The 16605-nt window shown below is 36.6% G+C and overlaps 1 protein-coding gene across 1 annotated transcript in view; it reads right to left on the bottom strand.

Moving 5' to 3' along the window:
- LOC136238014 (uncharacterized) overlaps window positions 1-16605 on the bottom strand; it is a 72002-nt gene that overhangs the window by 50566 nt on the left and 4831 nt on the right. The window contains exons 3-7 of the mRNA XM_066028322.1: window positions 13853-14442; window positions 9896-10328; window positions 1721-2518; window positions 1290-1667; window positions 22-138 (exon numbers count right to left, since the gene is read on the bottom strand). Coding sequence (XP_065884394.1) covers window positions 22-138; window positions 1290-1667; window positions 1721-2518; window positions 9896-10328; window positions 13853-14442 — 2316 coding nt within the window. The remainder of the gene's footprint in view (window positions 1-21; window positions 139-1289; window positions 1668-1720; window positions 2519-9895; window positions 10329-13852; window positions 14443-16605) is intronic.

Here is a 16605-nt window from a genome sequence, read left to right as displayed (position 1 = left end):
CCATAAGTTCAATATACATACTTGGATCATTGCATCTTCAAGTTTACCATTGCAATGAATGGTTTTTGTTATCTTCAGGTAATCTGGATGTCCCAAATCTCTCAGCTTTAACATTATGTGATATAGGTTTTGAGCAGTCTGAAATATTGTAAAGAAACAAACGAGTTACTATGCTACACTTTTAGAAATGCACAAAAAGTAAACAGTTTATTTTAACAAATCAATTACACAAAGCCTATAATGTATAGGCTTATATGTGACCCAGTCTGGGAAACCGGTCTTATCGCCCAAGTCAGCAGATTCGATTTTTCACCCAGAACACAAAGCTACATGAATAAACTATCTAATTTCACTATCAAAATCAGCTAGACTTGAGTGGATTGGTTTTCTGGCTGCTTTTCCCAAGCCCAGTGGCTATCCGTACGTGCGGTGTGGGGCCTTAATAGAGCTCTGGTCAGTCTGGAAATGGCTGTATGTGGTTGTACAGCTTTGTGGTGTTGAATAAATACATCTGCTGTGAATTTCCTTTTATTTTAGCCAGTTTTGAGACCTGAATGGCCCATAACTTGGCCTAATTCATCCCAAAACGTTCCTCTTCAATTTTTAAACAGCATCTTTCCCGCCTTCCAGGCTCCCCGCTTCCCACCACTTTTGGAGCTCACCTGATACAGCCAACCTCGGCTAAAAACTATCTAAAATGGCGGGAAACTTAGCTGTTAATTACTTTTCAGTGGATGATCTGGAAGGTAATAAGTTGTTGTAAAACGTGTGAAAATTTGGTACGCATAGCTACCACCATTGGAAAGCTACAACACTCTGAATATTTAAAGCCGGTGTTTCTCGATACTTTCAGATGGGTGATGAGACCGGTTTCCCAGACTGGGTCACATATGTCTTTAAGGGTTAAATCCATGTAAACATATATAGTATGTACACGTTGAGCTGGATTCTCAAAAACATTTAATAACTCATGGATGCAATAGCACACAATTTTGAAATTTGGCACACTGGTAATACTGCTCAACCCACTAAAAATATTTCAAAGTCTTTTCGTTCAAATGTCTGACATAATATTCAAAATTTAAATACAGTGTCTATTACAGCCCTTTCCCGAACTTGTAATGAAGCCAAACTGTATATGTCTGTTGTTGACACCTTTGCTATCGCCATTAATCATCTGGTTGGCTGAAATGTTTACTCTCTTGAGAAAAAAATCCACTTTCAATTTTTAGCTGATTTTTCAGGATCCAGCTCGACTTATACATTATAGCAATAATATTGCCATGTACCTGATTCAATTGTTGAAACATTTTAACAGGTTCATCAACTTTCTGGGTTTCTAAAAACCCTAACTTTCTAACAAAGTCATCAATTTGTTCTCTATTCCAAACTTCTTGGGAGCATGATACTTGTTTTTGCACACTTTGTGGAGACTCTGGCATAGCACCTTCAAAGCTCTCACTCATAGAGATTGTTTTTGCTCTGCGCTGTATATCATAAAGTTCTCTAGCCGGCTTATAATACAAAGAAACTTTAGAACCATTTTCAGAATCTGCAAATTCCTCAATTTCTATTTGTGTAACTTGTTTAGGTGTAATGACTAGCTCAAAGTGGCCAGTATTCATAATAGCTTCTAGCTCCTTAGAAACGTTTTCCAAGGTGTCACCCTAATTAAAATATCATGCAATATTATACAAATATAAAAATAATATGTCCTTACCTCTGTTCTTGAGAACCACAACTGGATTATCATGATGTTAGAATTCACCGTTTCAAGCTGACAAAAATCTTTTTTGGGGTTATTGCCAAACCCAATACCATCATTAAACAACTTGACTATCTTCTCCGTCAAAGCTGTTAAATCTTGTTCAGTATCCAAAAATGGTACAATGTACTGAAAAGCTGGGAAAAGATGGTTTAGCACTTTTTCAGCATAATCTTCATGTTGCAACTGAGAAGTTATTAGTCGATACTGAGATATAAAGGCAGATCTGCTATCTGTGTCACCAGTAAATCCTTTCCTCTTGATAAATTGGTAAAAGTCAGCACACTTGGAAACTGCTGGAAATATTTTCAGACACCTCTTCCCTTTAGGATCATCGCTAAGGTGAAGCACTTCACGAATCCGTTCCATGTGATCATTAGCAGCTTTACCAGTAAGATTAGCTCTACCTTCTGCACTGTTTATGCTGCTGGCTATTTGTTCCAGTTCATGCAACTTGGGATCATTAATACACTTCTTGAGGTGGTACTGCTCGCACACTTGTAGAATCAAGGTAATTTGCTTGCAGTACTGAAACAATTCCAGCATATTCTTCATTCCCTTTTTCCCTTCTTCATTTACATTGGAAATTTCCATAAATTTTGGAAATGCACACATTATTTTAAACTCATTATTAACATCAATCTGGGGCCATAATTCTTCCAATGATCCTTCAGTAACAATATCTTCATATTTAGCAGTGCCCTTGATCAAACTCAAGATAAACTGCTCAGTGTTCTTCAAAGCCATGGCAAACTACATGTACATATCAGAAGTGCATGCATGTAAATTCTCTTGCCATCTAAATAGCAAGGGTTCGTAACTGCAAACCCCAGGAGTTTCTTATATATATCCACACAAAAACAGCCAAGCTGTGAAAAAATGGTGCAGCCTTAAAAAGCTTGGGTGAAAAAGTATGAAATCAAAGGTGGCAGCCAAGAAATGGCTGCAATGTTAGTGCTAATAAATTTTAACAATGCACACAGCCATTATTAAAATTTTTTAGCATTAACATCATTGCAGCCATTTCTTGGCCACCACCTTTGATTTCACACTTTTTCACCTAGGCTTTTTAAGATCGCACCATTTTTTCATAGCTTAGCAGCAACACAGTTTTAAACAATGAGGTGAATTAATATAGGGTCAAATAATATCATACAGTACGGTAGTACCATATATTAGGGATTGTGAATGTTTGCACTTTCTCACAAAAGAATACTGACCAGAAACAAGCCTCATAATACCTTCATAGTGCTTTAGCAATATTAATTTGGTAAAATCAAATGAAAGTTGAGTTGCTGTGGTCTAATCTAAGTCAAAACTCCTTATACAGTGAAACTTCAGTTATATCCAAACCCCTTGGGCATAAGTCTGAAAAGTCCATGTCTCTGAAACTGTGTATAAATAACCATAAAGAATATTTTAAAAATTTCTGAATCAGTATTATCAACTACTCTAATAGAACAGTCACTACTCTACTAGAGCAGTCATTTCTATTTGGTTAATCGAGAATCCGGATAAGTGGAGTCCGGATAACTAAGGTTCCACTGTATTTGCATGTATAGCACTTCCAAAGAAACAATTATGTTGTGCTCTTCTTAAAATCCCAGCCACTACTACAGTGAAGAGCCAATGTCTGAACTAAGGTGTTCATACAACTGAAGAGCATGCATGTTTAACCAAATAGCCACTCATTTACATGCAGAGCTTTCAAATCAAGACACATGCTAGTGTGTGGTGCAGCCCAAGAAGCTGGCGCGCAACACCCGTAAGTATATTGACAGGAAGAACAAAAACGCAATTTTCGCACCTCTGCAGCTCTGTGCTGCCTTGATGAAACAAGACGATTTTTGCTGTGGGCACGCCCGCCAACTTCAGTACTTCATATACCAAATTTGAGTGAAATCGCTTCAAGCGTTCCCAAGATATGTGACTTCAAAAATTGGGTTAGTTTCTTCATTTTTTTTCTTATTTTCTTCCTCTTTTCGCACACTTACTATAAAACGTGAAAGTCATATCCGATTGCCTTGAAATTTGGCACACAGAAGGGGGGTATAAAGGCGCATTGCAGTACTAACTTTGGCTGGAATATGATAAACAAGCAAAGAGTTATTAGCAATTATTCATGAAAAATAACAGCAATATGTTGTCACGCCTACAGGGTAAACTGCTTATGGGAAGAATCTGAAAATTGGTATGTGAATAGGTTAACTATTGAACCTCAAACCTTTTGTGGTTTGAAAGAAATCGAGCTAAAAACCAGGAAGATAAAATGAAAAAACCAACAGTGTGTAACAATTATGCAATCGAGATTAGCTAATAAAAAACAAATACTTGCCACGTCTTTCAGAAAAACTACTTGGGTTAATGCTTTGAAAATCGCTGTACAGATGGAGTAATCATCTTAGAAAGGCTCTTCAATGGTGTAGAAGAATCAGGCTTAAAGCCACGGAGTTATAACACGAAATCCAATTTGGTGTAGCAAGTGTGAGATTGAGATACTCTAATAGAGCAGTCATCCTAATAGAGCAGTCACCTTGAAGAGAATTCAAGAGATCAGCTAGAAACAAGCAACCTGTATAGAGATCAGCTACAAACAAATCATCCTGTAGAGAGTTCAGCTACAAACAATTCACCCTGTAGAGAGGTCAGCTAGAAGAAATAACCTAGTAGGGAGTTCAACTATGGAAAGAGATAGTTCAGCTACAAGAAGATACCTTGTAGAGAGTTCAGCTACAAAGAAACCACCATGTACAGAGTTCAGCTACAAACAAATCACCCTGTAGAGAGATCGGCTAGAAGAAGTTACCTTGTAGAGAGTTCAACTACAAAGAAACAGTCATGTAGATAGTTCAGATGCATGCAAACAATCACCTGTAGAGAGTTCAGCTACAAACAAATCACCCTGTAGAGAGATCAGCTAGTAGAAGTTACCTTGTAGAGTGTTCGGTTACAAAGAAATAACCATGTAGAGAGTTCTGTAATAAATATATGCATAATTTGTACATTTAATGATGAAATTAGAAATATTTAAAGTATTTAACATCTGCTTCATCTTTTCTTCTTCCTGTAGTAAAGAATAAAAGATAGGTTAATAAAGCCACAAAGCCGGCCATAGTTGGGGTATAAAAATACAAAAAGAAGTGAAATCTAATCCAAAACAGCCAAGCTGTAAAACAAGAGTGCGGCCTTCAAAAAGGTTATGGTGAAAAAAGATGTGAAATCCAAGGTGGTGGCGGTCAAGAAATGGCTGTGATGGTAGGTTAATGGTAAAAATTTTATAACGACATTTCAGGTGAATTTTGTGCCAAAACACAAATTCACATGAATTGTTATTATTAAAAATTTTTACCATTAACCTACCATCACAGCTATTTCTTGGCCGCCACCTTGGATTTCACATCTTTTTTCACCATAGCCTTTTTGAGGGCCACACTCTTTTTTTACAGCTTGGCGGTTTTGGATTAGATAGAACATACACCAGCTGACAACATACTCTAACTGACAACATACTCTAACTGAACAGCCATTTGGTTCAAATAGTTGATGCTTTAGTTTAAAAATCGACTTTCTACTGTAGCTACAGAGAAATTTATCGTATATATATCAAGACACACGGTAGTGAGTTGTGCGGCCAAGAAAGCTGATGCAGCACACCATGAGTATATTGACCGGAAGAAAGAAAACAGCTTTTTAACGTGTGCATAGCTCCATGGTCCCTTCTCCAAAGCACACCATTTTTATATTATACGTAACTGTCTGCCAGGTAGGGTAGGCCACACAGCAAATTTGATTAAATTCGCAACAGCCATTTGTAAGATATGGCTGTTCAAAGTTTTGTTTTAATCTCTTCGTTTTTTTCTTCTTATACTGTACAGGGGCTACGGGGGCTTTGAATTATTTTCACAAACTTTGCAAAAATCGCTATAAAATGTAAACGTGTAACTCGATTGCCTCAATCTTTGGCACAAACGAAGAGCATGTAACGGTTTTTTTTTTATTATTATTAGTAATAATTAGCAAAGCCCTGTAACAGTAACACGCTAATGTACAAAACAATTATAATAGTAAATTGGATAGGGATTCTTTAAATTATTCTAGAGTTAAGTCATCAATGTCACTAATAGGGAGATTGTTCCAATCAGGGATAGTTCTTAGAAAAAAAGGAATAATGATTATACATCGGTAGATACTTGATAGTGGCAATACTTAAAAGGGTATTGAGCTCAAGTATTGGAGTATGCTTGGCAGGGTAAATAATTTAGTGGAACTTTGAAATGATTTGTTACTACTTTATAAAGTAAAAGGAGGCAAGAATGTTTTCTTCGATCTTGAAGGGAAGGCCAGTTCAAATCCATTAGCATCTGTGATACACTGTCTCGGTCATTTCTACACCAAGGTTTATTTAATACAAATCTTGCAACTCTGTGTTGAGTTGGTGGATGGCATTCTGATGGTGTGGGTCCCAAATAGCTGAACAGTATTCTATTGTAGGTAAAGCTATTATCCTTAAGTGTTCTTGAACAGCCTAGTAGATTACGTTGTAGAAACCATAGCAAATGGTTGGCTTTGTGACACAATTGATTGATGTGGGGATGCCATGATAGTTTGTCATTTATCAGTATTTCAAGGTATCTGTGTTCTGTAACAAGACTTAGTGGGTTGTCGTTCATTGTGTAGACAAAGGCACTTTTGTGAAGAGCTGTACTTAGTTGCATTATACTACATTTCGATACATTAAACATCATCTTCCATCTATCTGCCCACTTGGTTAAGGTGTTCAAGTCTTGTTGTAGGATTACATGATTTTCATGAGAGTGAATAGTTCTGTAGATAAGCGTCATCAGCAAACAATCTAATCTGACTTTGAATATCAGCAACAATGTCATTGGTATAGACTAAAAACAGAGCCGGGCCCAGGACAGAGACTTGGAGTACTCCTGATGTTACATTACAGTGGGAGGACAATGATCCATTCACTATTACTTGTTGTGTTCAGTCAGATAAAAATGCTCTCAACCAGTTTAACATACTTCCTTGAATCCCACAATAGTTCAATTTGTATAACAATCTGGAGTGTGATACTTTGTCAAAAGCTTTTGACAAATCTAGAATGCCTACATCTACTTGAAGTTTCTGATCTAATGCTTTGGCAAAGTCATCGATGGCAATAAGAAGTTGAGACTCACAAGAATGATTAGATCGAAAACCAAACTGATTTTCTGCAAGAATATTATTTGGTTCCAAATGTTGAATCATTTATATTGTTCGATAGTTTTGCAAACAATAGATGTTAGTGATACAGGGCGGTAGTTCACGGTGGATTCATGTACCAAGGTTGCTGTGAATATCCAAGGAGTTATGAGCATTTATTCACGTAAAAAAGATAAAACTTCTGTCATGGCTACAGAGTAAACCGAGTATAGGAATAACTTGAAAATTGGTGTGTAGATAGGCTGATCATTGTAGCAGTGCCTTTGATAGTTTGAATAGCAATAGAGTTAGTCATAAAGCAAAAACCAAACAAGTGTAAAATCACAGGATCGAGATACTCTAATAGAGTAGTCACCATGGGGTAAAAAGGTGTACAAAAAAATGTTGAAAAAAACTTACCAGAGTTCGAACCAGGGATCTCCATACCTAGCACCTGCATCCTTAATCACTGAACCACTGCTATCTTGGCTGATCACCTCACTTAATTTCTGCTTTATGAATGAAATTTCTAGTTTAAATCTGCTTATAATTATATGTTTGTAATTTCATAGATCTAACAATAGAAGTACTAGATTATTCTATAACATTCTATGTATGTTCTATTAGAAGTCCTCAAAAAATGTGCACTCTATTAGAGTATTACAATAATATTATCAAGTATTGAAGTAAATCATGCAATGCAATACATTTATAAGTCTGTCTTCAATAATCATCATTGTGTATGCATAGAAAAGAAGAAATGTGAGTAAAAACAAATCTCACAGAGTCAACCATAGGCTGGTTTTGGGGCCTTATAAAATACAAAAAGAAGTGAAATTCACACAAAAACAGCTAAGCTATGAAAAAATGGTGTGGCCTGGATGAAAAAAGTTGTAAAATCAAAGGTGGCAGCCAAGAAATGGCTGCAATGTTAATGCTAAAAAAATTTAATAATGGCTGTGTGTATTGTTAAAATTTATTAGCATTAACATCAGTGCAGCCATTTCTTGGCTGCTACCTTTGATTTCACAACTTTTTTCATCCAGGCTTTTTAAGGCCACGCCATTTTTTCACAGCTTGGCTGTTTTGTGTGGATACGTATATATATTTGTATATTGTAATTGGATTCTGAAAAATTGATCAAAATCACACATTAGTACATAAAAGGCTTAAATATGTGACCAAATTTTACAAAACTGATCCAAATCGCACATCAGGCAAAATCAAACTAACACCTCCAGTGGATGGCTACACTATTGTACTAGTAGTTTTGATACTCAGTACCACTCAAACTACTCGAAGCTGGTTTCAACAGACGTCTTTGCTGGGTGGTGGCTAGGGATGCGGCGATTATGCCGGCATAATTTCGGGCATAATAGGTATGTGTGGGAATCAGGAATTGTGCTAGCATTTTGAGGTGATTATAAAGCTTTAACAGTAGGAAAATCTGCAGATTGCACAATTTCGTTAAAAAGATTGATATACTCTAATAGAGCAGTCAGAAACTCTAATAGAACAGTCACCGAATATTATTTACTTTAATAAAACAATCAAATTGAAATGAAATACTCTAATACAGTAACCAGCTAAAGAATTTGAGACTATTTGAAGCTTAAACATCAATGAAAATGGTCTGATACAGGTATTATTAGCCAATTATGGTGGCATAATTTTGGGAATAATGGGCAATTCTCAAAAGCATAATAGGTGATTTTTTGAGCACTGCTCAAAAGCATAATGCCCAATTTTTGGAGCATAATAGCCTCATGCCTAGTGGTGGCAGTTTTAGGCCTTGTGAAGGGCCTGGCTTGGCAAGGACCAGTGGTTTACTGGTGGACAGCCTGATAATGTTGACCAGATGTTTTTTCTGTGAATTGTGCTACATATCAGCCACTAAGGAGCCAGCACAGCCCTGTAATCTCGTCTCTGGACTCCAATCGTGGTATGCCTCCATTTTGAGGTCTAACCCTTGCCAACCCCGCCACCCCCCACCCCTTTGTGAGCACTTGTGATACTACTTCGCTCATTCAACTGCTCAGATTTTCTAGCTACAAGTACTGGAGGTGGCCTGAAAGGTAATAGATTGATGCATCTTTTGTGTAAATTTCATACGTGTGCTTGCTATCCTTGGAGAGCTATGCTGGTTTGAATTCTGTAAAACCGTTTATCTCGAAACTTCTAATGTGCGATTTGGATTGTATTTCCAAAATCCAGTACATATTGTCATTATAACTTGCCAAGGGTAATGGGCACTTGTTCGAAAGATGCATCAATTTATTACCTTTCAAAGCAAACACATAGCTGCTTGTAGATTTTTCACCAAATAAGTCAGAAATTTTTGAGGAGTGCAGTTGTATTATTAGCACTCATACAGGGGTAGAGAGTGGGGGTGATGGGGTAGGTTTCAAAATGGACAAATACAGAGACAAGGTTACAGACCTGTGCTGGCACCTTAGATACTGATGAGCAGCAAATTGGCAACTCACTGGTGGATTTACATAATTTGAAATTTGCTTGATGTGTGCAGTTTCGGATTTGCTTTATAAATCTGGTCACTTATATAGTTATGCAGGTACAGTACCGCCCAGAGGTAATGTTACAGTTGCGAGCAGTTGACACTCGTGTAGCCAATTTTCGACCCGCGATTCTTTGGTATGTGTGTGCTAACCAACTCACTGCATGTAGCCACAACACACAAGCTCCCTTGGGTGGCTGCTCCAGTAACTGTGTGCCTTCACACATGATATATTCCAGTCGTGCGTCGTGTCAATTAAGTTGTGGCCTGGATTTGAGCACTCGTGAGGGATTGTAACATTACCTCTGGGCAGTACTGTAGATTAGTTATGCATACATCATTTCATGTCATTTCATATAACAAAATGGTTGTACCAATACTGACACTTCAGTATCAGTATCAAAAATACGAATAACAATATGTACCTGTACAAATTTCTCATCCGGTTTGTCTACAGATGATTGGCCATCCATCATAACTTCAATAGCAGATGGATTAACAATGCTGTTTGATGAAAACACTGTAGCCATCTGGTGCTTAAGGTACTTGTTAAACAGTTCACAGTTGTGTAAATGAAAGTAAACTAAGAAGTCAAGATATTTCAAAATGGGTTTAACAAATGAGCGTAATTGAGCATACAATTCTACTACGACTTTGCAAGTTGCAGAAGTTTTTAGCTGCAAAAGTGGTTGAAATTCCATGTGATGATACATTTCATTAAGAGTTTGTTGAAGATCATCTGCTTTGCGTCCTGATGCGTCTTCTCCAGGAACAACCAAATGGGTGTCCAGCAAAGTTTGAAGGGACTGATTTATCTTCAAACCATACATGCTCAATAACCTTCTTAATGTGACAAAGCTATAAATACATATTTAAAAATCAGATGAAAGTATTAGATGTACATGCAAATGTATAATTGAAATTAGTATGAAAAGGATTGGGAGAAACACTTTAATGTAATTAATTTGGAACAGCTAATTGGAAAACATATGTAATACAAATATATGCATATTTCTGTGCATAACAATATCAGTCAAAGCCACTAATCATACAGTATGGTAGTAGAGATAATGGAGGTTTGGGCTTCTTGCCCAAAAGCATCACCCAAAAACCAGCCTATTTTTTATAAAATGACAGCTTGGAAGTATTGGTTACGCATAGCCAAGCCCATAAATGTCTTTGGACCAACCTCAAACCCTTCCAACAAACTTCATAGAATTTTTTTTGTTTAACTGAATTTTCTACTAACTCAGTCAAGCATAACTCAACTATGGTTAAGGCTATGGGCTGGATTTCTTCACTGTTTGACGTTGCTTTGTACCAAGATGTGTTTTTAGCCAACTCAGCATGCATCATCCAAGGAAACCATGCCAAGGTATTAAGTTTTGTATCAACACTTACCTAGAGGAGCATACTGAGATGCCACATAACTATTTGACACACTTATGCTACCGTCAGAGGGAGTATATACCTGTAGCATAGTGACCACATTCTTAAATGATCAGAATACTTCACCATACTTAAAGATCACAGTATGGCAACCGCATCCCTTAATGATCTAGTGACAGTCAGCACAGTTTTGTTGTAGAAAGAGTGCATGGCAACCATACTCCTTAATCAGTTGCGTCACTTACAGAGATACACAGCAATGAATTGAAATACTTTAATAAAGCAGTCATGGCCACAAGTGTGTATCATAACTATGCTATATGTTAAACAAATTTAATAGAGGGAAATAATTTGTGTGTGTGTGTGTGTTTGTGTGCGCAGTAACATTATAGCTAGCAAGCATGTTAGAGTATATAAAAGCTATGCACCATGTATGTAGGACATCTGCATAAGGGACCGGTCAATTATGCTGGTATAATCTTTAGTATAATAGGTGCCTGAAAGCATTGAGTATAATGCTAGCACAATAGGCAGAATACTTGTGCCATACTACAAACCCTTGCTTGTCAAAATACAAATCAAAGAACAAAATCCATATAAACTCTAATAGAGCAGTCAGTAACTCTAATAGAACAATCAGGCAGCCAACTGTTATATTAGAGTATGTTGATCTTTTCTCTGAAATGCATTATGACTAGGGCTGCACCGATTCCACTTTTTACCGATACTTCAAATACCAAATACTCACCTGGGAAGTATCTGCAAGTACAAGTACCGATACCAAGTACCTTAAAGTAGCTACTTCATAGTGCACACATTTATTATATGGTGCATTTCATGGTATTCTTGTACACGTTTTCAGTATGGTTTATATTTATAATGAAGTAGCCATCAAGATTTACAAAGAAGGAAGTCACTGAAATGCAAACCAGTGGATATTGAGTCCAGTATTCTCCTGGAGAAGTGTAGATAATTTACAAAATCACAAAATATTCTAATGCTGAAACAGTCATTTCTATAGCTGCCTGATTGCTCTATTAGAGTTATTGACTGTTCTATTAGAGTATATCGATCTTTTTCTCAGTAAAACATTTTCACATGTAGGTTTCAGCATAGATCAGTAATTTTGTTGGTAGTTATTAGTGTTACACTTGATGCTTTTAGGCGTCCACTGTGCTAGTAAAATAAGCAAGTACAAACAAACGTTATTTTATTCTCGCACGTGATAAGAATCGGTATCTGCAACAATATAATGGCCGATTCTGATACTTCATGAAAACAGCAGTATCGGCCAGATACCGATACCGATACTAGAATCGGTGCAGCCCTAACTATGACAAGCAAAAATTTACAGTCTCTACTTTAGCCACTTAATATTTACCCATAAAGCGCACATAGGAACATAGTGTGCATAACAAACAAAACATGGGAACTGAGGTATAAAATATTAAGCCTAATTTTGAGCATATTAGGCAAAAATGTTTGAGCATTGCTCAAAAGCATAATAGGTCATAATCGGCTGGTCCATAACAGTGTTAGAGGTAGCATACAACAGTAGGTATTAATTGAAAGCATTGTGGACTCATGTGCAGAATAACAGCCAAAAGTTAAGAAACTACATGTTGCAATTTGAAAACTGTGACCAGCTGATCAATTTCACAAAATTCTATTTGCTATAAAAATGTATTGAACTAAACTAAAGTAAAAATACATGTGCTGCATAACAAAATTCACACACACTGAATCAAATCTTCAATCAATAAAACCTATACACCATCAAATGTGCCTGTTCATGGAGAGTAAGAAAATCTTTGTTTCATGTTCATACAGCAAAACAGAATAAACCATTAGAATTTTTTTACAAAGCGGTAGAAATAAAGTTTGTCATCATCATTTCTTTGTTGGAATGACCATCTTCTTTGTCCACATGGAGGAGTACAAGAAAAGCACTATACCTTGATAGATTTTCCAGTTCATATATAATAAAAGATTGAGGCAAGTCCTATTTTTGTAGCTTATTTCAGTCATGAGTTATGATTGATATAATAAGTGCCTGTAATTTATTCGCTCTATTGTTGTTGTACAAATCCAATTTATTGCTGTTTAACTGTCTAGCACTATACCTCCAAGGCTATTCATTATAAATAACAGAAACTTTTGCTGTCCACTCCTTTGCTACTATACAGATAGCAATAAAATGGATGTGCAAAAACGTCCGGGTTTTGGGTCAGATGGTCACAAATATTAATTTTAAAATGAAGTAGAATTCCAGTGATAAAAAGTAGTGAAACAAGATATGCATATGAGTGATGGTATAGTAACAAATTAGCAAATACAACATGGCTATGCAGGAAAATTTCTAGAACAGATGGTGGTAGCATGCCAATGTAGGGATTTCTCACACAGCTATATTGTATCATTCATATCTTTCGTTTCACTAATATTACCCTGCATCATTTTAAAGTTAATCAGTACTAGTTAGTAAGGTCCCCCCCCCCCCTAAAATTCACAGTACCTACCAAAATACTGTCATTAAAAGCATCATAGAAATATCATAGGTGACGAAAAACACCTTTAAGGAAGAGTCTTTAGTTAGTGCATCTTTCATCAAGCGCAGCATTCAAAACTAGAAAACACTTAAAGAAGGCCAAATATTGGGAAAATCCCTCCTTTTGGCATTGAATGGATGCGTAGCTACCATCATTCACCTCTTGTTTCATTACTTTTTATTGATGGAACCCTACCCTTCTACATTTTTATATTGATTGCGCTAGTATTTACAACAGTGTGTATTATATGTTTTCATATTGTATTTGTAAATGAATGCATACATTTTGTGTGTACATATATCGTCTTAGAACAGCTGTTAAGAAGCAAAATTTATGAATCAAAAAACCATTCAATGAAGCAGTATATCAAATCCCTAAATTTACATTCTAACATTACTGTATTTAAACAAACAATAATATTTTTTTTTACTTGCATTCACATACCTGTTAACATCTTGGTTACGTTTAATGAGAAGCTGATGAAGGTAGTTATAATGATCTGAGTAAAACTTCTTGTATTCCTTAACGTCATCAGGTTCACAAACAAGATTAGGAACATTTAGAGAAGTTGCAAGAGCTTTGATAGTGTTTAAACTTTGAGAGTATGCTGTGATATCATCATGATTACCTTGGTTTGATGAAAGCAATTCTTTCCAATGTACAAAGACTTTCTGCATTTTGATAACCCACTTAAAGTATTCCTTAATATTGTCATTAGAAGTGTTCTCTATGTCTTCAGGAACAACTATCATTGGCTGTGAAATATCTTTCCTTTTATGGCAATATGACAGAAAAATGTTACTAAATCTTTCAATAACAAATGAGTAAACGTCAAGTTTGTGTAAATCTTTCACACCCACATGAATGTGGTTGCAACATGAAGCAATAAACCTCCAATAAAACTCGTTGATATGAGAGAGCTTTGATAATGAAGCACTCGTCTTACTGACAGATTCAATGCTTTTAGCAATCAGGACTCTTAAGCTACTGCTGATACATTCATTTTCAATTATTTTTGCATTTGGAATAATTTCCTAGATGACAATTTAACACATAATAAATATTACACTGCATACTGCATTCACAGTAGAGTTTAAAATCTATTCATGGGTATGTACTATATACTGTACTTTCCTAAAATGTGCAAGATAGAGAGAGAGAGCAAAAGTTTGCCAACCAGCTTGAAAACTGCAACAGCATATTTACACAAAATTGGTTGGATCTACAAAAAGGGTCTTCCATACACATCAAATTTACCGAACTTGATGATTCATAATTATAGACTGAACAGGCTATAGTGGAGCCTCTCTTATCCGGGCGGTCTGGTGCATACTACCGTCTATACCTCAGAAATATCCATAACTAAGAATTGCATGCTAATATGCTAAAGTGACTAACTTAAATACAAGTAATGTTATCAGTTAGAGCTATGCAATTTAGTTGGCAGAGGGGGAAGTCACTACAGAGCATTCATGGTCACTCCCCTGGACTGTAAAACTGCATTATCACTTAGCAACCCAGTGGTAGTTATTATTAGTAGAATAAGCAAGCCACAAAGCAGGTACCATATAGCATAAATATTTTGAGGGGCTAAATTTCCATGTTACCTAACTTTTTTGTGGATTTGCAAACAATCCCAATAATTTATGCATTAGACTATATATGAAGGTGTAAATATTTCAAGGATAAAATTTTTGCTGGCTAACCCAAACAACCTCAAAATCAGCAAAAATTTTCTCCCTCAGAATATTTAGGCTGTATGGTAAACAGAAACCTTTAGGCTCCCTCCTTGTGCTTTCATCTAACCAAAACTTCATTATGGTCAATAAACTACTAGCCACATGACTAATTTGGGCTGTCTTGACAATGGAGGTGCCTGGATAATCGAGGTCCAGATAAGAAGGTTCTACTGTATGTATTAGCTTGAAAAGTGGTTAGCAGTGAGCAACAATATAGCTTGTAGTATGGTGCGTGGGCAGATCAAAGGCTGCCGCCAGTGTTACAAATCAGTTGTAAAATAATTGTAGCATGGCTAAGTACCTCCTTTTGGCCACACAGTTTGGCCACTAATTAGTTCAAAGACTTCAAACAAAACCAAACACCAGAGCAACACAGGAAGTCACAATACAAGGCTAATACATCAAGGAGGTAAATCGTTCTGGAACGAATGAACACACAACACTGCACTCGTCTCAATAAATGGGAAGCAGTACAACCACTGGGCTGAGCCCAGTAATCTACCACACGCTCGTTCGCCAATAAATTAAGTTAACCAAGACTATTATAGCGCTGCACCACTCAACAATGAATATCAGACACTTCAGCTACATCCGTTTAAATGATGCGGAAGCAGTACAATGGCTGGAGTGATTAACAACGATGATGGCACCTCACGCTGGTGCATAACAATGAATAAACTAGCTAGCAATGAATTAACTAACCATCAAGACAGTAATTAATGAGTAAAATCGTTCCTTGTACACAGCACTCAGCGGTAGCCAATATTAGCCTTGCATTCTTGCTCCTTCCGTGTTACAAATGGGTGCCTTTGATCTGCGTACGCCCCATACCACAAATCAGTTAGAACACACCCATGAGGTTTGTATCTGATTTGTAAACACTCCACCCTCGGGCTGCAGATTTGTAAACCCTCCACCCTCGGGCCTGCAGCCCGAGGGTGGAGTGTTTACAAATCAGATACAAACCTCATGGGTGTGTTACAACCATTACTTAATAGATGAACTTCAGATTTGAATGTTACTTTGAAATGCAGTTATGGTCTAAAGTCATGAGATTTGATGTGTGTGGCAGACCCCTTTCCACAAATCTGGTCAAATTTGTTGTAGGAACAGCATTGGCACCAATGCCACCTACATATTTCAGCATTACTGATAGCATAAGTGATCACGTGACCTTCCTGCATTAGTTGTTGTACCTAGAATATTAAACCTAGCTAGATGCTGAGATAACTGAACAAACCATTACAATTCATGCTGGCACAGGTTTTAGTTTCGGCCTATTTGGTTCATCCATCATAAGTTCATACTGTAATAATAACCCACAGTATATCTTCCTAGCATAAATGAAGAATTGTAGTATTGTAAGTCTTGCAACATTTAATGTTTAACATACATGCATGCTTTCATTGACTGCAGTTGTGCAAAAGCATGCCTGATTACAACAGTTTAAAACTAGTA

This window comes from Dysidea avara, chromosome 11, assembly GCF_963678975.1.
Source record: "Dysidea avara chromosome 11, odDysAvar1.4, whole genome shotgun sequence".
In the NCBI taxonomy this organism is placed as follows: domain Eukaryota; kingdom Metazoa; phylum Porifera; class Demospongiae; order Dictyoceratida; family Dysideidae; genus Dysidea; species Dysidea avara.
Note: the sequence above shows the minus strand (reverse complement) of the source record. Positions and strands in the feature narration are given on the sequence as shown.